The sequence below is a fragment of the Chrysochloris asiatica genome, unplaced genomic scaffold (assembly GCF_000296735.1).
Source record: "Chrysochloris asiatica unplaced genomic scaffold, ChrAsi1.0 scaffold00001, whole genome shotgun sequence".
Taxonomy (NCBI): Eukaryota; Metazoa; Chordata; class Mammalia; order Afrosoricida; family Chrysochloridae; genus Chrysochloris; species Chrysochloris asiatica.
The window spans coordinates 11,109,198-11,131,768 of NW_006408519.1; the positions used below are offsets into that span (position 1 = coordinate 11,109,198).

Below are 22,571 nucleotides of genomic sequence, written 5' to 3' on the forward strand. Positions count from 1 at the left end.
TTACACTAGGACTCCTCAGTATGCTTTATATCTTAATAAATGCGTTGAAATGCGAAGAAAACAAAAATCCTCAAAACTGGAACAATAAACACCATGATAAACAGAGGAAGGACTGATTTTGTCAAGGATTTCATTTTACTTGCATGCACAATCAATACCCACTGAAGCAGCAATAAAAAAAATCAAATGACTTACTGCATTGTAAAAGATCTCTTTAAAGTGGTAAAGAGCAAAGATGCCACTTTTGAACAGCAATGTGTGCCTCCTGACCCAAGATATGGTACCTTCAACTGACCCATACGCATGCTAAAGCTGGACAAGGTGGTGTTGGCAAAGAAGATTGACCATAAAATGGAGTACCAGAAGACAGAACAAATCTGTCTTAGAATGCTCCTTAGAAGTGAGGCTGGCAAAACTTCACCTGGCATTCTTTGCAGGTTACCAGTTCCTTGAAAAAGACATCATACTTGGTAAAGTAGACAGGCAGAGAAGAAGAGGAAGCTACTCAGCGGTGGACTGACACTGTGACTGAAACGGCACCAAGCACAGTGCGGGCGCAGACAGTGTTTCGTTCTGTTGCACATAGGGTAGTTAAGAATCAGTGCCAATGGCACCTGACAACACCAGAGGCTTAGAACATTCTTGTGCATTAGGGCTTGGCCTCTTGGCATGCTGCTCCATCTTGGAAAGAACCCCAGCATTGAAAACTGGAAGAGACAAGCTGTCATCCAAGCAGAATTGTTCAGTCAATTCATTAAATTGCGAGAAATAATAAAAAACTATTGATTTAAGCCACTGAATTTCAGGGTGATTTGTTATGCAATTACAAATAGCTATTCTTTGTGAAAGTTTAGCATCTTTTCATCTGTGCTTGGTAGAGCAAGTGGAGAAAAATTAAGTATAGCCATTATTAATCTGAAAATCAATTAAGACCTCTGAGCAAACTTTATGACTATTAGAACTGTTGAACTTCTATTCTCCCCTTTATTTCACTATTCAATTCATTTAAGTAAGTATTTGTAAGACTTTAAAAACATGTTAACAGTAAGGTGACTAACCATACCCAGAGTAATCACTTCATAAGCCAACTAAAGGAAACAAAGTTATAATGGTTAATTGGCACAGTAGCTTTTTTCTTGCCTTGGAATGGTCTTATCTTTTAATTAGTCTTCATTTTAACTGTAATCCTATACACTTTATGTAGTACTATATCAATGAAGAGTATACAATAAATATTTTTATTTTTCAAATAATGACTTACATATGTTTCATATAAAAGATGAATTTTTAGTTTTCTAAAAAATAATTATAGTTGCTAATATTATCTTTACATTTTTACAGAAGCCAATTTTATCTTCATTCCACAGTGTACTACAGCTTTTACAGATTCATAATCTTTTGAATAGATTTCCAATGTCCTTTAAAAAATAAAAAAAAAAATTATACAAGACATTTTCATTTAATACATGGAAACTAAAAAGATTTCAGTGTAAATGGCCAACCCTCTAGCTACTATTGAATACATTTTCAGTACAGAGAAGTCAACATGGTGGAATAATTAGTTCTCTGTATTTATCTTTATTAAAAAGAGGTTTTTGGTGGTGAGAACAAATAATCTCTCGTTTGTTGCTTGAAAGCCTAAAATAGGATCATTGGTTTCTAGGCTTGCCACTTGCTGCTTAGCAACCTGCCCTACTTGCCTGCCTTCCTTTCTGTTGTAAAGTACAGTGGTCATGGGAGTGGGCTGACGATAGATGAATACTCGACGGAGGCACTCGCAAAGAGCTGCATAGGAGTAATTTGGAGCACAGGCAAAAAACTTTTTGTCTCTCTTTGATGCTTGGACATAGCCTGCCAAAAAACATAAAACAATGAGAAAATAAAAATGTGTATCATACAGAAAGAGAAAAATACTAAGTTAACATTGAACATTCCCTAATTTTGATTACATATTAAAATGTCTGACTCAAACAAATGCCATAAATACACAACGGTTGTGTTCTGAACTATTAAATTAGCCACAAACAATCTCTCCTACCTGGTGCAAAAATATGACTTCAATTCTTAAAGAAAAAAAAAAGAGGGGGCTTTGCTCTCCCCAAGAAAAGCACAGTTTCAGTCCATTTAATTTCTACCAACAATTAACACACTAAAACATTTAAGGGGAAATGCTAAAGACATGCCAGAATATCTTTAAATGTCAATTCAATATTTAGGCTCCTGAATCCTAGATATGCTATTACAGAATCTTTTTTCTGTCTTTCTCTTATCAAATGAATGGGAAAATGTTTGTAAATACTTTTAATCAAGTTATTTTAGGAATGTGTTTACAACACAGGCCTCATCCTTTTGAGGATACTAATATTCACAGTGCATCCTTCTGCTATCCCTGTAGAGTAGGCAGTATTGTCATACACCAACACCAACATTACTACAGGATTTTGAAGATACTAATGTTCACAGTGCATCCTTCTGCTATCCCTATAGAGTAGGCAGTATTGTCATACACCAACACCAACATTACTACAGGATTTTCTTGTACAGTCCCTAGAAGTACAACTCTGAGACTACTACAAACTCAAAAGAAAACTCAAGCATCTAATTTTAAAAACTGGACTAGAACATTCCATGAAAATTAATTGTTATTGTTATTAAGTGTCATCAAGTCAGTTCCAACTCTAGCGACCCTGTATAGGATTTCGAAGGAGTAGCTGGTAGGTTTGAATGGCTGACCCTGTGATTTGAAGTCCAGTGCGGATCCTACAGCACTACACCAGGAGTCCACGAAAATGAATTTAACTTTGAAAATTACTCTAATCTCATCTTTTGATTTAGGTACTTGTTTTAAAAGTATCTTCAGCGTGCTGTTGTTAAAGTGCTGTCTAGTCGATTCCAACTCATAGCAACCCTGTATAGGGTTTCCAAGTAGGGGTTGGTGGATTTGAACTGCCGACCCCTATGGTCCATTGCTTATCCTACAGTACAACACCATGACTCCAACGTATACTGAGATCTCACCAAACAATGAAGATGCAAAGGAACCAGAGCATAAGCAGACTGATACTAGTTATTTACTGTTAAGCAAAGCTTGAGGAGGGACAAGTTAACTGGATATAGATACCTGTTTAAGTAGTTTAAAAATAATTCTAGGAAATACTTGAAAAAATTAAAATGTTCATAATATTTTGGGATTACATATCTAAAGTAATGCTGACTGAATTTAAATTAAAGTGTAGTAAATTCCTCCTAAAGAGGAATTGGGGGATATAAATGGAGGGTCTGAGTATACAACAATTTTATCGTCCAGCTTTCTTTTTAATAAAGAAAGAGGAAAAAAACTGAAAATCAGAAATTGCTATCAAGAGGCTAGAAATTATATGGTTAAATTCATCAATCAAACTTTGTATCTCTGGTCATAAAAACCCATTTGGATTCTGAATTCACCAGTTTAACAACCTTTATTATTCAACTCTAAGGGCTAATTAACAAAAATAACCTTCAGTTAAAGTTTTGAATATATAGTCATTAAAATGCATAATTTTACTTCCTGCTGCTGGTTTAAATAACCTTTCTGGAATGTAAATAGCTGTGGCTAATTCATATAAAATAACTTCTCCCAAACTACACTAGTGTATTTTAACATAAAATCAATTATTATATAAGTCTACAATTAGGTAGTTCAAAATATTTTCAAGCCCTAATTTTAACTCTGGTATGTTCCCTTTTATCTTACAGAATAAATTTAATTTCTGCTTACTGCCCCTTTTCACTAAGTGCTTCATTATAATAGCTCTCTACACTAAAGTCTAGGAAAGATGCTCCCTAATGTGCAATGCCTTGGAGCATCTCTAGGATGCTTTGGCCATTACTCTGAAGAAACCTCAATACAAGTTCCACTCAGGGTATTGTCAAGCCCCTTACCCATACCTAACACTGTATAGCGAAATTGGTGAATAAAATGAGTCACATAGTTATATAAACACTTTAATTTCTATTCTGAGTTGATTTCTACAAGCACAGACACAGATGAGTGTGAGTATTCCAACAGTGCAATATTTATCTACCATAGTGGCTGTTGTTAAGTACTGTCGGGTCGATTCCGACTCATAGTGACCTTATATAGTGACAGAGTGGCTGGTGAGTTTGAACCACTGACCTTATGGATCAAACCAACCTTGTGATCCAGTGCTTTATCCCACAGTGCCACACCAGGACTCTAATACAAGTATCAAACTGTAGCACAAATCAATCCTAATGTAATTAGGACAGCTCAAATTTAAGAAAAAAAAAAAGAAATGAATTTTAAAAAGAAGATGATAGCCATTTGTTAAGTAATAGAAAATGCCATCAGACAGCTTGCTTTGTACCTAGAGCATTGAAAGTTGCTATGTGCTCCCACATATCATCTTGTTTGCTAGCGTGTGGTTGCCAGAGAAGGGCATCAACATCATGCCGTAAACAGAAACAGGGCATTTCTTTAGGATCCACTACGACAGAAAAAAGGTACTGATTACTTCCAAGATTCACCTAAAATAAATAAAAAAATAATTAGTTACTTATTCAACAAGAAATTAATAACAACAACTGACACATTACTATGTTCCAGACACTATTCTAAACTCTTTACATACCTATACCTCATCTGATTAAGGAGCTCTGGTAGCGTAGTGGTTACGAATCGGGCTGCGAACCTTAAGGTCAGCGGTTCGAAAACTACCAGCTGCTCCGTGGGAGAAAGATGAGGCGTTCTACTCCCGTAAAGATTTACACCCTCGGAAACCCTATACAGGGTCGCTATGGGTCGGAACCGACTCGATGGCACATAACAACAACAACAACCTCATCTGATTAATACATAGCTGTTGCTATGTCCACTTTCCAAATGAGGAAACTGCTGTCTACAGCATTAACAGAAGCTGCCCAATTTCCACCTGGCAATGAATGGTAGAGCTGTGATTTGAAGGCACTGCTCCAGTGCCTTTCAGATATTAGTTTCTAGTCTAAAATATAATACTGAAAGCACCATTTTATAAACAGATTGTTTCAAACCAGAGGATACATTTATAAAGCTTATTAATGTTGACTTGTACTAATAATTATCAAGAACAGTAACAGCTATTACAATTTATAAGTATAATACTATGCCAAATATGTTATATATATCAATCTTAACAACAGTAGGACATTATTATCTTTTTTAATGGATGAAAAAGTAAACTTGGAGAGTTGAATAAATTTGTTGTAGATTGAGCAGTTAGAAAAATCAGTGCTAAGATTCAAATCTAGATTTGTCTACCAATTATTTGTCACATTGGTAAACTGTTTAAATACCTGTCAATAATGTTTATGCCAATTGTTATTAAAATGTTATTGTTAATAGTGATGGCTAAAAAATTCACTTTAATATAGAATCACTAAATTGTGACTCATAGCTGGATTCCATCTGTAATACCCACTTAATGGAAATAAGTTGCAATGATACTCTTTATTAGAAATACAATCAGAGCTAAAAATGCCAACTGACCGGGACAGATGTGCCAGCACAGCTCCTGATCATGGAAAAAACCAGGACAGAGGAACCCAGTCTCTACTATGGCAGCAATATCTAGAGTGTAGACTAGTCCCTTACTTAGGACTTCTGGTGTGGGGCTGTAGGATCAGCACTGGACTGCGAACAAAAAGGTCAGCAGTTCAAACCTACTAGCTGCTCCTCAAAAACCCTATATAGGATTGCTATGAGTTGGAACCAACTCAACTGCACTTAACAACAACAGCAAATCCTTACTTGATCTCTTTAAGAGGAATGGGAACAGGTAAGCCACACAGACATCACAAACTATTGCTGTTCTTCTCTTTCCCCTGATAAACAATTTTAGAGTCACAACTAGCTATTTGGCCTTTATTATGAGCTTGAGGGACTCAAACTTGCTTCATGCCTCTTCCCTGTAAATCCACACCAATATATTTATTTCTGTACCAAGGACTCTCAAACAAAACCCTGGTATACAAATACAAACTGAAATACTATGTACATAAAAATTAATTTATTCATTCTAAGAAAGCCAAGTGTACTTGCATGGACAGCAGTGAGTAAAGATTCAAGTGAGATGCTACCAAGGGAAATGAGCAACTAAAATGAGAGTCCCCTATTATAACTCCTTTCTCCAATTTAGATGTTCCTTCTCTTTACACTGTACAGTCTTGGCCACTTGCATGAGTGTTGATTGTGGATCCAAGCAAAATGAAGTCTTTGACAACTTCAATCTTTTCTCCATTTCACATGATATTATTTACTGATCCAGTTACGAGGATTTTTGCTTTCTTTACATTGAGTTACATCCCATATGAAGGTTATCATCTTTTATCTTCATCAGTAAGTATTTTCAGTACTGTTCGCTTTCAGAAAGCAAGTTTGTATCTTCTACATATAGCAGGTTCTTAATGTTATCATCCTCCAATCTAGCTTCCAAAACGATGCATGATGAAAGAATTCAACCCAGGCATACGCCCTTCCTGATTTTACATTATTCAGTACCCCCTTGTTCTATTCTAATCCTCATCATATTCCTTGTATTGTCATATTTATTATATAAATGATTGGGGAGCACGATGGCTCTGTAGGATAAGCACTGGATTTCAAATCACAAGGTCAGTGGCTCAAACTGCTCCACAAGAAAAAAGATGAAACTTTCTGCTTCTGTAAAGATTTACACCCTTGGAAACCCTATACAGGGTGGTTATGAGTCGGAACTAATGCAATGACAATTAACAACAATTCTAGAAGGAATTATATTTATCTTTTTTTAAAGTATCAGCAAAGAGTACAACTAAGGTAAAATATTCTTTAGAGAAAAACTTGAAATGTAAATTACAAATAGTGAATGGTCTTTTCTTTTTGAAATTTTGGCAATTAATGACTTATGAAGATTAAATGTCAAAGTAAAGACATTTAAACACTTTACTTACTACAATTATCAAATTAAATTGAGAACATTAAACACAGTTTTTATCTATTCAAATGTACAGTGCATGTAGGTAGGCCAAGTTGAAAAGTTAATGATAAGGAACTTTCATTCCAAATTAATATCCTATACATAGAATTAATTGCTAGAATGATTTGCTCTGTATTTACTATGCTATGCATAAAGTATTGAGGTAATCTATTCATTTTCATCATCAGAGCAGAAGAAATATGAATTTAATTTTAAAGAAAAGGAAACTAAAATTCAAGAGGTTAAGGAATTTAAGTGAAGAAGCTATTAAGTGTTGCTGCTGTTGTATCTTACATGCCGTCAAATCGGTTCCGACTCATAGTGACCCTTAAAGACTTTCCAAGGAGCAACTGGTGAGTTTGAACTGCCGACCTTGTAGTTCAAACCGACCTTGTGATCCAGTGCTTTACCCCACAGTGAGCCATGTACTTGTGAGTCACAGTAAAGTGAGGTGGGAGGTATCTCATCAGGTGATGACTGCAGAGCCAGACCTGGACTAGCGGGAACTCACCTGGCTGTCCTCTGCTGTGGAAAGATCTTGATCCCAGCTGCTTTGGACTCTACAAGAAGTACTTCCAGACAGTTGTTGTTGTCAAGTGCCACTGAGTCAGTTTCAACTTATACAGACTTTGTATAAGGTTTCTAAGGAGCAGCTGGTGGTATAGGATAAAGCACTGGACTGAAAGGTCAGGTTGAACTTCCAGACTGAGTGCCCACAAAAAACAACACCTAGACCTATCAGGTAGTCCTGGTGTGGTGCTGCAGGATAATGCAGCTGACTGTAAGGTCAGTTTGAACTACAAGGTCGACAATTCAAACCCACTAGCTGCTAACTGAGAAACCCTAGACAGGATTGCTATAAGTCTGAACTGACTCGACGGCACTAATCAACAACAGGACAATCAGAACTCCATCTAGGTCCAAAGCATCACTGTCTCATTCCCTGCCCACCCATCAAGTAAGCTCTGTGGCTGGCAGAAGTCCCCAGAATTTGCATATCTCTGAGTCTGGCACCTACCCTGATTTTTCCTTTTATTGTTTTTATTTATTTTTCTTCCTCTCTTTACCTTCTTTTCGAACAACTGTCTCTTGGTTTATGTACAGGTTCCTCATGAACACAATTAAGTGTTCTGAAATACTCAACTCCACAGTGTTGTCCATAGCTTCTCATCACCCTCACATTTGAAAGCCCCTGTGCAATGAATAAAGCACAGGTAAACATCTTTCTGGTACTCTCTGTTTTTAGCCAAGATCCTTCTGATGTCAGCAATGATAACCCTCGTTCCTTGAGCTTTTCTGAATCTGGCTCAAACCTCTGGAAATTCTCTGTCAATGTATGGTTGTGGACATTTTTTAATGATCTGAAGCAAAATTTTACTTGTATGTGATTATTAATGATATTGTCCAATGATTTTCACATTCCGCTAGGTCACCTATCTTTGGATCGGGCACAAATATGGATCTCTTCCAATCAGTTGTCCAAGTAGTTGTCCTCCAAATTTTTTGGCATAGATCAGAGAGGGCCTCCAGTGCTGCATCAGTTTGTTGAATGATTTCAGTTTGTATTCCATCAATTCCCGGAGTCTTGTTCTTTGTCAATGCCTTCCATGCATCTTGGATTCTTCCATCAGTATCACTGGCTCTTGATCATACGCTATCTCTTGAAATGACTGTGTACCAGCCAAATCTTTTTCATACAATGACTGTGTACATTCCTTCCATCTTCTCTTTTTCTTCCATCTTCTTTTACTGCTTTCTGCATCATTCAATAATTTGTCCATAGACTCCATCAATATCAGAAGTCGAGGCTTCAATTTTTTCTTCAGTTCCCTTGGCTTGAGAAACGGTGAGCGTTGTTTTTCCTGTTTGGTTTTGTAACTCCAGGTCTTTGCACATTTCATTATATTTGACTTTGTCTTCCTAAGCTGCCTTTTAAAGTTTTTTTTTTTAGCTCTTTTACCTCCTCATTTCTTCTACTTATTTTAGCATCTCTATGCTGGAAGGCAAGTTTCAGAGTCTCTTCTGACATTCATTTTCCTTCTTTCTTGTCTTCATAATGACCTTTTGCTTTCTTCTTATTCAAAGTTCTTGATGCTATCCCACAACTCTTCTGACCTTTGGTCATTAGTGTCTAATGCATCAAATCTGTTCTTCTGATGATCTCTAAATTCAGGTTGGATATTTTGGCTCTCATGGATTTGTTTTCATTTTCTTCAGCTTTGGCCCTGAACTTGCATATGAACAACTGATCGTCTGTTCCACAGTCTGCTCCTGGCCTTGTTTTGGCTGATGATATGGAAGCTTTTCTACCATCCCTTTCCACAGATATAGTCAATTTGATTTTTGTATATTCCATCTGGTGTGAGGCCCATATATATAGTCATCTTTTATGCTGTTTAAAAAGGTATTTGCAATGAAGTCGTCATTGGTCTTGCAAAATTCTATCATGTAATCGCCAACATCATTTCTGTCACCAACACTATAATTTCCAACTAGTGATCCATCTTCTTTGTTTCCAACCTTTGCATTCTAATTAGCAGTAATTATCAGTACATTTTGATTGCATGTTTGATCAATTTCAGACTGAAGAAGTTGGTAGAATTCTTCAATTTCATCATCATTGGCTCTAGAGGTTGTTGCGTAAATTAAAACCATAGTAGTATTAATTGGTCTTCCTTGTTGGTGCATGGATATTATCCTAGCACAGGCAGCAGTGTAGCTCAAGACAGATCTTGAGATACTCGTTTTGATAATGAATGTGATGCCATTCCTCTTCAATTTGTCATTCCTGGCATAGTAAACCATGTGACTGACAGATTCAAAATGGTCAATATCAGTCCACTTCAGCTCATTAATGTCTAGGACATCAATTTTTATGTGTTACCGTTTTTGTTTTTGTTTTTTTTGACAATTTTCCAATATTCATAATTCATACATTCCATGTTTGATGATTAATGGATGTTTGCTTATAGCTGTTTCTCTTCATTTTGAGTTTGCCCATCAGCAAATGAAAGTCCAACAGCTTTATTCCATTTGCATCATCAAGGCCAATTGTACTTTATGATGGCAGCTCTTACCCATTCATATTTTGAGTACCTTATTACCTGAGGGGCTCATCTTCTGGCACTACATCTGACAATATTCTGGTGCTCTTCATCATCATGTTTCAATATTCTGGTGCTGACAGTGTTCCACTGCTGTCCATAGGTTTTCAAGAATATTTCATAAATATTCAAGAAGTACTCTATCTCTCCTTCTTCTTAGTCTGTCTTCATCTATAAGCTCAGGTAAAACCTATCCACTATGGGTGGCTCTGCTTCCAGAGCCACAGCTTAAGCTAAGCCATGGTATAGCTTCCAGAATCACAGCAACATGCAAGACAAACTGACAGACGAGTGGTGGCAAAGTTAGAAATCAACCATAGGAAGATCAAGGGGGGAAAAAAATCAAACACATGGAAACTGAATAACACCCTGCTTTAAAGCTACTGGGTAAACAGAAAAAAATTTAAATTAAATGAAAAGATTCCTTGAAGCAAAGAGGAGTAAATACACAACATATCTAAACCTTTGATACAGCAAAAGCAATCTTTATAGGGCAATGTATGCCAATAAACAATCACATTAAGACATAAAAATGAATAAACTCTCACAAAAGATGAAATAATATGTGAAACAGTCAACAGCTAAAAAAATATTAAAACAAGATCCTATATCATGTATGCCAATTAATATAGATATCAAACCAAGAGTCATCTGTACTGACTCATAAATTTCACTTCTTTTACACTTTATAAGATAAATAACCCTGAATATACACAAGGCTTCACATAACAAAGGCATTTTCTAAAAATATCGTCATGAATTAAATAATTTTTAAAAAGTTGCTAAAAATGTATAATGTAATCTCTGAAATAGCCGTTACAGAAACATATTCACATACATACACAAACACAGCAATAACATCATAGTATTATCAAACCATTAAAACAGAGATTTGAATAGCAAGAAAAAATGCTTATGTCTTAATCTTGAATGAAAAAAGCAGATTTTAAATTGTATAAATTGTAGGATTACAACTGTATACAAAAAGAAACCTGCACAAAACAAGCCAAGTGCCAGGAGCGGAGGTCCCTGGAACCATCAAGGGAGAAGAGCGGTTTGCGGACCCTACCCAGAGAAGCAGTGGTGCCAGAGATGGAGGCAGAGATGATGACGTGGAGAGATGGAGCAGCTGGGGACTTTAGACTCAGAGAGGGAGAGGGGCTGTGTGCTGACAACCAGGGGCAGGCTTGCAGGGTATACCCTTTGTTTGGTTGATGATGCATGGAGGGGATTGTAACCATGGCAATGAAAGGATATATGATAGGATGAATGTAAAGCTAAGTGTTCTACCATGTAAACTATCACATAATTCACAATAAAACATTAAAAAAAAAAAAAAAAGCCAAGTGAAAACTATCAATATGTAGTAGTAACAATTCAATATTGTTGTTGTTGTTACATGCCGTGGAGTCGGTTCCTACTCATAGCGACCCTGTACAGGGTTTCTGAGGCTGAGGCTGTAGATCTTTATGGGAGCAGAACGCCTCATCTTTCTCCCGAGGAACAGCTGGTAGTTTTGAACTTCTGAACCTTGCGGTTCGCAGCCCGATTCGTAACCACTTTATTTTTGTTTTACTGGAGGAGGGGTAAGGGAAATATGCTACTTTATTGAATTCAAAAGAAAACAAAAACAAAAACATTTAAACAAAACAAAACTCATTGTTGCTGAGTTGATTACAACTCATGGAGACCCCACATGCTATAAAGTAGCTCCACAGAGTTTTCTTTATTGTCTTTATAGAAGCAGATTGCCACACCTGCCTTCCATGGCATCACTGAGTGGGTTCAGATGGCTAACCTTTAGGTTAGAAGACAAGTACTAATTGTGCCACCCAGGGACCTTGCAAGAGTAAAATAATTGTAAAACAAGCTATCACACCACAATCTAAGGCATCACTGGAAAACATTTATTTGGTTATTTAGTTATTTCATATGAGAAACTTCAATTAATTAAAAAAAATTATTTAGAAATAATATTGCCAAGAACTTACCACATGAGTCGTTTTTAATGTGCTACCATCAAATCTGCATAAACTGGAACTCTCTTCAAAGAAAATATCACATTCTTCTAACTCTTGAGCATTACAGGGAGGTTTTTCTTTGTCCGGATTTGGATTCTTAAACCAGAAAGTAAATAAATAATGATAAAGAAATGTATTTATAAACATTTACAAATAAAGAGATTAAAGCAATAATTAAAAACTAACTTCACACCAATAACCAATAAAAACATAATCAAATACAGAACAGAAATGAGAGAATAATGGAATTAGTTAAAAAAAAAAAAAAGGACATCAAAATAGCTATTGTGAATGTGTTCCAAAGTCCTGGACTGCTACCAAAAGATCAGCAGTTCAAATGTACCAGTCACTCCTCCGAAACACTATAGAGTTACTATGAGTCAGAAACGATTTGATGGCACTTAACAACATGATCAAAGATTCAAAATAAATCATAACAAGATGGAAAACATACATTAAAAAAACTAAATTTCTAAATATGAAATAAAATATCTGAAATGACAAAAACATCGTATTGGCAGCTAACTAAACAATGCAATAGAGACTAACCAAACTTAGTCTCTAAAACTTGAAAGCAAAAACCAAACAAACATCAGCTACTTGTAGGACAATACTAAGTAGTCTAACATGTGGATAATTGGGAGAGAACAGAAAAAATTTTCAAGAGATACTGGCTGAAAAAATGTCAAATTTGATGAAAACTTTAATTCTATACACCCTAAAAGTCCAAAGAATCTCAAGCAAAAACGGTTTTAAAATCATAATAGAAATGATGTATTATTTAAAGGTAGATAGTGAGGTTGGCCCAGGATCAGGCAGTGTTTCGTGCTGTGCATAAGTCACTATAAGATGGAGACAGCCTAAGTGCCATAAGTTGAAGAATGGATAAACAAACTGCAGTACATACACACAATGGAATATGACACTACCTTGAAGAACAACAATGAAGCGGCAAGCCATCACATAACATGGATGGATGAACCTTGAGGACATTACGCTGAGTGAAATTAGTTAGTCACTAAAGGAGAAATACTGCATAGGACCATTACTGTAAATGATTAAGTAAAACAGCCCACACTAAAAGGAAGGGAGGAATATATATATATATATATATATATATATATATATATTGATCACCGGGATGTATGGGATTTAGGGGAGGGGAGGGAAAGAGGGAGGGGATTACAGAGCACAGGGTAGGGGACACAAGATAGCTTGGGTGCTGGGGTGGAGGAGGACAATACACAAGAAGGAGGATGGGAATGGAAGAACAAGGTGGATGGGAGAATAGTTAGGCAGGTTTGCATGGGTTAAGTGGGACAGAGGTAAATAATGATTTATGGACAACCTTGGAACAACAGGGCTCTGGGATCCAAGGATTGAGGCATAGTTTGAATGGGTAAAAGAGGGGAATAATGTTAAGATGCTTGGCTGTCTTTTGAATCTTGGTTTCCCTTGCCTACCGTTGTAAAATAGACACTTGAGGGCGAGAGAGGGGAGAGAAAGGAATAGCCAGAAACATCACAATAGAAAGCTTGTAAGTTCGTCTTCAGCCTGTAACTGATTAGAATACCTTAAAGGGGGCTAGAAGTTGCCCAGTGAAGGAGGCTTCCTGTGAAGCCTTTGCATTGCATAAGACCATAGGTGGAATCTTGATCCCCATCCAGAATCTTCTGAAGGTGGGAATTTCCACTTGAAAGGACAAGCAGACCAGCCTGGAGCTGCTAGAAGAACAGAAGATACTTCTTGAAAGAAAGACCGGCAGGAAAAATAAAAACGATAGTCTAATTGACTACTACAATAACAAGCAAGCTGTCCGCCCAGGAGCCATCAAGGCAAGAGGTCAGGTCCCCTCAGAGCAAACCCCCTTCCAAGACTAAGACTCAAGGGTAATGCAAGAGCAGGCATGTGGTCTGGCTGGTGGCCACGCTGATCACCGATAAGGAGAAGAGGGGGAAAAACAGCAAAGAAGTTGGGAGCTAAGTCCTACCACATTCAACAGATTCCTGTGAATCTGGGAGGAGACCTGGTTGGCCAGCAATATGGTAAGACTCAGGGATTCCTGGGCCCAGAGTCAGTGACATAGCCACAGAATGAAACGTCCAGCTGATATGAAGTAGGGGGTAGATGCACAAGAACACCCATACTTGCAGATAGTACCCACTTGACCTGGCTTCAATGGCTGGATGATCACAACGCCACTAGAAGACATAGAGAGAAAAAAAACCAATAACCTGCTTACAATTTGATGAACTTTACCTATACTTATGGCTGTAGTAGCTCAAAACAGGGAACAAATCTTTACAGCAAGGATCACTCGCACCCCCGTGGTACACAGAGTTGACAGGGAGGGGCAACTTAGACATTGGCTACCCAAAATGGGAGGGCTACAACGGCAAAAAGTGACTGGCTTACAAGCTTTCAAGATGGAGCCTAGCTCCAGATGGGGCGGAGGAAGATAGAATCTCCACTGAATGGTTTCCAATCTGTTGAGATGGGGTTAATGAAAGGAGATAGGGACGAGAGTCTTGTGGTGCAATAGTGAACAACTGCTATCAGGACTGACTGTGAGGATGGGAAATGTAAAAGTTTTGTAACAAAAGGAGGGGAGTGATTGATTTTGCAGTCCAGGAGTGGAGATCCCTGGGACCATCAAGTGAGAACAGCCTGGTGCAGGACCCTACCCAGAGAAGCAGTGATGCGAGAAATGGAGGCAGACACGATGACATGGACAGATGAAGTGGCTGGGGACACTGGACTCAGGGAGGGAGAAGGGCTGTGAGCTGATGGCCGGGGAGCAAGCCTGTGGGGTGTACCCTTTGGTGTTGATGATGCATGGAGGGGATTGTAATAGTTGCAATGAAACCAAATACAACAGGATGAATGTAAAACTGATGTTCTCCAAATAAACCCACATATTTCACAGTAAAAACTTAAAAAAAAGAGTATAATCTACTTTAATCTAGTTGGCAATCCTTTAAAAATAGGGTAAAATTATATGCCTTGATTGCTAGTTAGATAGTCTATTCTTTAATAGTGCCATGAGTTTGTGTTCATTTAAACTGTGTTGTGTAAGAAGCAATAAGAAAGCAACATAAACATTTAGCTGCTGCCTATGCCCAGTCCCAATAGTCAAAAGCACACTTTTTCTGTTACAGCATAAACAAATACCCTACTCTTGATACCAATTTCTATTTTAGTTATCCTTTGCTGTATAAAGCCACTCAAAATGTAATAGGTTAAAACAATGACAATTTACTTTTTCCTGTAATTCTGAGGTTTGACCAGGCAATTTCTCTGCTTCGTGTAGCATCAAATGGAGCACAGGATCAGCTGATAGGTTCAAATGGTTTTACTTAAAGGGCTACAATTGGTGCAGTCAGACCTTCAGTTCAGAACTCAGGGCTGTTGGCGAGGAGGGTCTCATTTTTGCATCCATATGGATCCCTCCAAGTGGCTACTTGGGCTTCTTCAAAGCATGATGGTATACCATGAAAGAACAGTCAAGATAAACAAATGTTTATCAAGACTCTACTTCTATGATGCTTGCCAATGTCCAATCAGCCAGAGCTGATCACATTGCCAAGCACCGAGTCACTCTGAGGGACGAAATAAAACAAATTGTATTTACACAAACAATCCAGGAAGCCTGGTTCCTTGAGAGCCACCAAAGCAGCCTGCTGTTCAGTGCCATGGAGTTGTTTCCAACTCACAGTGACCCTGTATAGGGTTTTTCAGGAGCAGCTGGTGGGTTTGAACTGCAGACTTTTTTAGTTTGCAGTCTTGCGCTGATCCTACAGCACTACACCAGGAGTTCTACCACAAGTACATAGTATGATAGTCTTGTTGTTAGCTGTCATCAAGTCAGCTCCAACTACCAGAACAAAACACTACTTCAGATCCTACACCATCCTCACAATCACTGCTGTGTTTGAGCCGCAAAACTATAGCCACCTACGTCAATCCATTTTTTGATGGTCTTCTTTTGCATTATATTCCTCTACCAAGCATTATATCCTTTTCCAGGGACTGGTCTGTCTCTCCTGATAACATCCCCAAAGTATAAGAGACGAAGTCTTGTTATCTATTTTGCTTCTAAGCAGACTCTGACTATACTTTCCCCAGGATAGACTTGTTTGTTCTTCAAGTCCATGGTATAGTCAGTATTCTACACCAACCATCATTCAAATTCATCAATTCTTCTTCAGTCTTCCTTAATTCATTGCCCAGATTTTCTTGCATATTGTTGTTGTCAAGTGCCGTTGAGTCAATTCCAACCCATAGCAACCCTGTATAGGGTTTCCAAGGAGCAACTGGTGAGCTTGAACCACTGACCTTGCAGTTCAAATGGATTTGCAGTCTGGCGCATTAACTCACAGCGCCACACCAGGATTCCTTCATGCATACAGGCAACTGAAAATACCATGGCTCAGCTCAATCACACCTTAATTCTCAAAGTGACACCTTTGCTTTTCAATATTCTAAAAAGGCCTTTTGCAGCATTTGATTTCAATATTCTAAAAAGGCCTTTTGCATCATTTGATTTCTGAACTTTTGAGCAATTCACAGGCATTGATTATGGATCCAAGTAAAACGAAATCTTTGACAATTCCAATCTTTTCTCTAATTATAATTATATCATATATTGGTTATGTTGTGAGGACTTTCTCTTTCTATATGTTGTGGTGTAATCTATACTGATCTTTGATCTTCATCAATAAATGCTTTTAAGTTCTCTTCACATTCAGCAAGCAAGGTTGTGTTACCTGCATTTTACAGGTTCTTGATCACTCTCCAAACCAGGCTTTTCTTCACATAGTTCAGTTTTTCCAATTTTTTGTTTACCATACAGCCCTGATACACACCTTTCTTAATTTTAAACCCTTCCATATCCCCTTGTTCTGTTCAAACTACTATCTCTTTTGGCCTATGTACAGGTTCTGCACACATACAACTGTGTTCAGGAATCCTCATTCTTCACAGTGTTGTTCATAATTTGTTATGATACACATAGTCGAATGCCTTTACAGAGCCAATACAACACAAGTAAACATCTTTCTGGTATTTTCTGCTTTCAGTCAACATCTGTCTGACATCAGCTATGATAGAGTCATTCCCTGCCCTCTTCTGAATCTGGCTTCAATTTCTGGTAGTTCCCTTTCAATTTACAGCTGCAACTGCTTTCTGAATAATCATCAATAAAATTTTACTTGTGTATTATATTAATACTATTATTTGGCATTTCCATAGTCTGTTGAGCCACCTTTCTTTACAATAGGCATAAATAAGGATCTCTTTCAGTTGGTTGACCAGGTAGCTGATTTCCAAATGCCTTGACATAGATGAGTGGGCAAGCCACTGCTGCATCCATTCATTGAAACATCTCAATTGGTATTCTGCCAATGCCTGCAGCCTTGATTTTTACCAATGTGGTCAGTGCTACTTGTACTTCTTCCTTCAATACTGTCTGTTCTTGATGATATGCTATCTCCTAAAATGGTTAAATTTCAACCAATTCTTTTTGATACTGTGACTCTATGTATTCCTTCTATCTTCTTTTGATGCTTAAGTCGTGCAATATTTTGCCAGTAGAATTCTTCAACATTGAAACTCGAGACTTGAATTTTTTCTTCAATTATTTCAAATTGAGAAGTGCTGGGCATGTTTTTTTGTCCTCTTTTGGTTTTCTAACTCCAAGTTTTTACATATTTTATTATAATACTTTAATTTGTCTTCTCAAGTTACCCTTTGAAATCTTCTGTTCAGATTTTTTAATTCATCATGTCTTCCTTTCGCTTTAGCTATTCTATATTCAAAAGCAAGCTTCAGAGACTCCTCTGATATTCATTTTGGTGTTTTCTTTTCTTTCTTTCCTGTGTTTTTAACAACTTACTGCTTTTTTCACATATACCATCTCAGAACTCATTCAATCTTCAGTCATTAATGCTCAGTGTATGTAATCTATTGTTAAGATAATCTGTAAAGTCAGATGGACTATACCTAAGGTTCTACTTTGGCTCATGTTATTGTTGCTGTTACGTGTTGTCATAGACTTGCTATAATTTTCTTCAGTGTCATCTTGAACTTGCATGTGAACAATTAATGGAATCTTCCATATTCTGTTACTGGCCCATTCTGACTGGTAATATTGAATTTCTCCCTCATCTCTTTCCACAGACAACAATTATTTGATTATTTGATTCCTGTGCATTCTGTCTCACAAGGTCCCTGTATATCGTCACCATTTATGTTGTGGAAAAAAAGGAATTTCCAATGAATAAGTTGACCTTCTTGGGAAATTTTATCATTTGATCTTTGGCATTGTTTCTATCACCAAGGCCTTGCTTTCCAACTACCGATGCTTCTTTGTTTCCAACTTTCACATTTCAATTATTAATGCATCTTGATGGACTATTTCATCAATTTGAGACTGCAGAAGTTGATAAAAATCTTCAATTTCTCCATCTTTAGTATTAGAATAACATTGTTATTGTTAAGTGCAATCAAGTCAGTTCCAACTCATCATGACCCTGTATAGGGTTTCCAAGGAGTGGCTAGTGAGTTTGAAATATCAATCTTTTGTTTTAAACCAACCTTGTGGTCAAGCGCTTACTCGACAGCACCACACCAAGACTCCTTAGGACGGTACTACTGATATAAATATTTTAAACACAACACTAATCTATGATGATGAAAGAATATTTTTGGAGTAGGAAGAAAACTAGAAGGAGAAATCAGAGCCTTCTGAGGTGTTCATAATATTATATTTCTTGATATGTACAGTATTCAGAGGGATGCTTATATATTTTTTAATATATAGAGCTGAATAGTTTTGATTTGTAAATGTTTCAGAAAAATAAAACTGTCTTTATGTTGAGATGACCTGATTCTTTTTGTCTTTTCAAAATATAACAAACACACTGGTGTTTATGTATTTATAATTTTTTCAAAAGCAGCAATATTCAGTAGAAACCATCAAGTTTTTAATTAGCAGCAATTATCTATAACCACAAAACAAGTCCACACTAATACCTTATTATTATATCCCCAAAGCCTATTACAATTAGCTGAATGAATACTCAAGGACAATACAGTCTGCATGGCTTGCTGTGACTATGAAATTAAAGTTTTACAGCATTACACATGAATTTCTGTTCTTGCTGAAACTTCCAATTGTTACGGAAAACATGAAACTTGACTTCTCAATTTTGGCCATGTTTTCTTTTGATAGACATTTCTTTCCAATGTTTGAATGGTTTTTCTTTCACTCTTATGATACAATTAAACTGATAAGATGGAGTCCTGGTGTGGCACTGTAGGATAAGCACTGGACTGGCTAACAGAAGGTCAAGAGTTCAAAGCTACCAGCTGTTCCTAGGAAAACTCTATACAGGGTCGCTATGAGTTGGAACTGACTGGTTGGACACTTAACAACAGCAACAGCAACCCAATAGTATATTAATTCTTCCTATAATCTTCCATGTTACTATCATTCAAAAAGGCAATAAAACAGATACTGTACATTGTCGTTGTTGTGAAGTGCCATTGAGTCGGTTCTAACCCATAGCGACCCTGTATAGAGTTTCCAAGGAGTAGCTGGTGAGCTTGAACTGCCAACCCAGCAGTTCAAATGGCTTTGCAGTCTGGCGCACAAACCCACAGCGCCACACCAGTACTCTGATACTGTACATATGCTAATATAATTCCAGGTAAATTAATATATAATCAAAACTACTGTATTGGTTTATTTGTTCAAACATAACATTTTAAGTCATCAGTGAATAAATAGTGTGCGATCACTGCAATAGTCACAATGAATTTCATTTTCAATGAAAACCAACCGTACTCTATACAATACTGCACGGAGTCCTGGTGTGGCACTGTGGGTTAATGAGCTGGAATGCAAAGTCGTTTGAACTGCAAGGTCAGTGGTTCAAGTTCACCAGCTACTCCTCAGAAACCCTATACAGGGTTGCTATGGGTCGGAACCGACTCGACGGCAAGTAAATAACAACATACAATATGCATATACTTTATAATGTTCTAAGATTACAGAGAGAATCTTAAGTCATGACAAATAGATTATTTTAAATCATGATAAAGAGTCCTGGTGTGGTATTGTAGGTTAAGCACTAGACTACAAGGTCGGTTTAAACCACAGCTCAAACTAACCAGCTATTCCTCAGAAGTCCTTATGGAAGGTCGCAATGAGTTGGAACTGACTTGACAGCAATTAACAACAACAAGTAGATTATTAGTAATACAGACTGCAGATAACTTTTATTTAAAAAATAACTTTGCCCCTGCCAACACTGGTCAGTTTAGTTCTAGCAGGGGATATATATGAAAGCGATACAGGCATAGGGTTCCTAGAAAAATGAAAAGATAACGGAATTTTTCCATAAACTCTTTTGAAGCCCCTTCAAACACAAACACACACACATATCCCTACACAAATCTACACATTTATGTATGTATTCATAAAGTATAAGGAACTAATATTACAACTTTAAGTATATTCAAACATCAGGTCAGTAGCATCTGACCTATGTCCTTTAAATAGGGAAAGAAAAATAGTTTGAAACCATGGCATCATCTTCACTTAACATACTTCAGGACCCTTGGAAAGTCACACTACTACTTTAAATGCTTACCAGTTCTTCAGAGGTCAAATGCATCAAACGTTCAGCTATTGCAGCACAGTGGGCTGAGTCCCTTATGAATTCCCCTTGTTTATCTCCAACTATCAGCTCTGGCCATGTCAGGCCTTCACTCTTCTTCATCAAAGAAATATCCAAGCTAGAAGTTTAAATGGAAAGAGTGATGTTACATTAAGCAACTATGCAAATTATACATTTGGTAAGGTATTAAAAACATCTTCCATAGCAAACCCCTCTGTTATGTAAAGGATGTTTTACTAAAAATCTTATTTCAGCTTCACATGAAAACCTTTGAAAGTCTTTAATCTAGGGTTAAATAATGTATAGTTAATAAATAAACAATAAGTACCTCTAGAAATCCCTCAAAAGATCATTATAAATACAGTTTCTGAAAAACCTTTCGATATGAATGCAAAAGATGATTTAAAGAGGATAATGATGGAAGGAAGCGAAACCGCCCAGGAAAGTTAACTGCGTGATCCACATGTGAACTAAAGTGATATGGAAATACCAGAAGCATAGATCTATGAGACATTTTAGGGGAGTGGGGCAAGGAAAGGGGTCATGTAAAGTTAATTGCAATGGATCTGTAGCTAAAGTACCTTGTGTAGAGAGGCAACAATTAACTTCATTTTCACAAACTAGTAGTCATAATATTTGAACATTAGTATAAAAAATTAAATAGGTTAAAGCAATACAAATATTATGTTTTAAAAGACACATTTTAAAGAACAAAAAAAAGATATTAAATGTGGTTGGTCGCTAATAAATTATTTAAAATCGAAAGCTGTATAATTAAGCTGCTAAACACAAATTCCAAAGGCACTAAAAAGAGCCTGTCAAAGAACTGACATCAAGGACTAATGCATCCTGAGCCCCATCCAGAATCTTCTGAGGTGGGACATTCCCACTAGAAAGGACAAGCAGACCAGCCTGGAACCGCTAAAGCAACAGAAGATACAGCTTCAAAGAAAGATCATCAGGAAAAAAACAAAACAAAAATGTCAGTATGACTGGATACTGCAAGAACAAGCAAGTTGTTCACCGGGAAGCCATCAAGGCAAGCAATTGAGTTTCTTCAGGACAAACCCCCCACTAAGATGGAAACTCAAAGGGAACACACAAACAGCTATGTAAGCTTTCTGGTGCCCATGTTGATCTACTGGTGAGTGGAAGACGGGGAAAGGCAGTAATGAAGAAATGGGCTGAGTTCAACCACGTTCCACAAACTCCCATTGATCTGGAGATGAGAGAGAGAAGAGGTTGGTCCAAAGTGTGGTAAGACCTGGGGACACCTGAGCCCATGGACAAGGACATAGCCATGGAGGGCTAGAGCTGAGAATGAGGCATCCAGCTCATACGAAGTGAGAGGAGGCGCACAAGAACACCCAAAGGTGCAGATAGTACCCATTTGACTTAGCCTCGATGGCTTGATAATCAGAACTCGACTAGAGGAAGATAAATAAATAAAAAAAGAACAAAACAATTTTTGATAAAGGAAATGAGGGTAAATTGCTATAATATGATGAACCTGGCCTATACTCATGGCGGTAGTAACTCTAAATACCAACAGAGAGGGAAGGAGTCTTCACATCAAGTATCAATGCTATCCACTCTATACACAGGGTAGATAGGGATGGGCAACTTAGACATTGGCTACCTAAAAAGGGGATGATAAGGCACAAAGTGACTGGCTTACAAGGTTTCAAGGGGGAGTTTAGTTTGCTAGTGTGTTGGGGAAGAAAAAGGCCCCACTGCTTAGTTTTCATCTTGTCTAGATGGGTCTCATTAAAA

General features: G+C 37.3%; 1 protein-coding gene across 1 annotated transcript in view; it reads right to left on the reverse strand.

Annotated features, from left to right (window-relative positions):
• Positions 1 to 1,225: 1,225 nt before the first annotated feature.
• Positions 1,226 to 22,571, reverse strand: part of NUDCD1 (NudC domain containing 1) — a 69,141-nt gene continuing 47,795 nt past the window's right edge. The window contains exons 7-10 of the mRNA XM_006830645.1: positions 20,772 to 20,916; positions 12,088 to 12,213; positions 4,368 to 4,527; positions 1,226 to 1,851 (exon numbers count right to left, since the gene is read on the reverse strand). Coding sequence (XP_006830708.1) covers positions 1,559 to 1,851; positions 4,368 to 4,527; positions 12,088 to 12,213; positions 20,772 to 20,916 — 724 coding nt within the window. The 3' untranslated portion in view covers positions 1,226 to 1,558. The remainder of the gene's footprint in view (positions 1,852 to 4,367; positions 4,528 to 12,087; positions 12,214 to 20,771; positions 20,917 to 22,571) is intronic.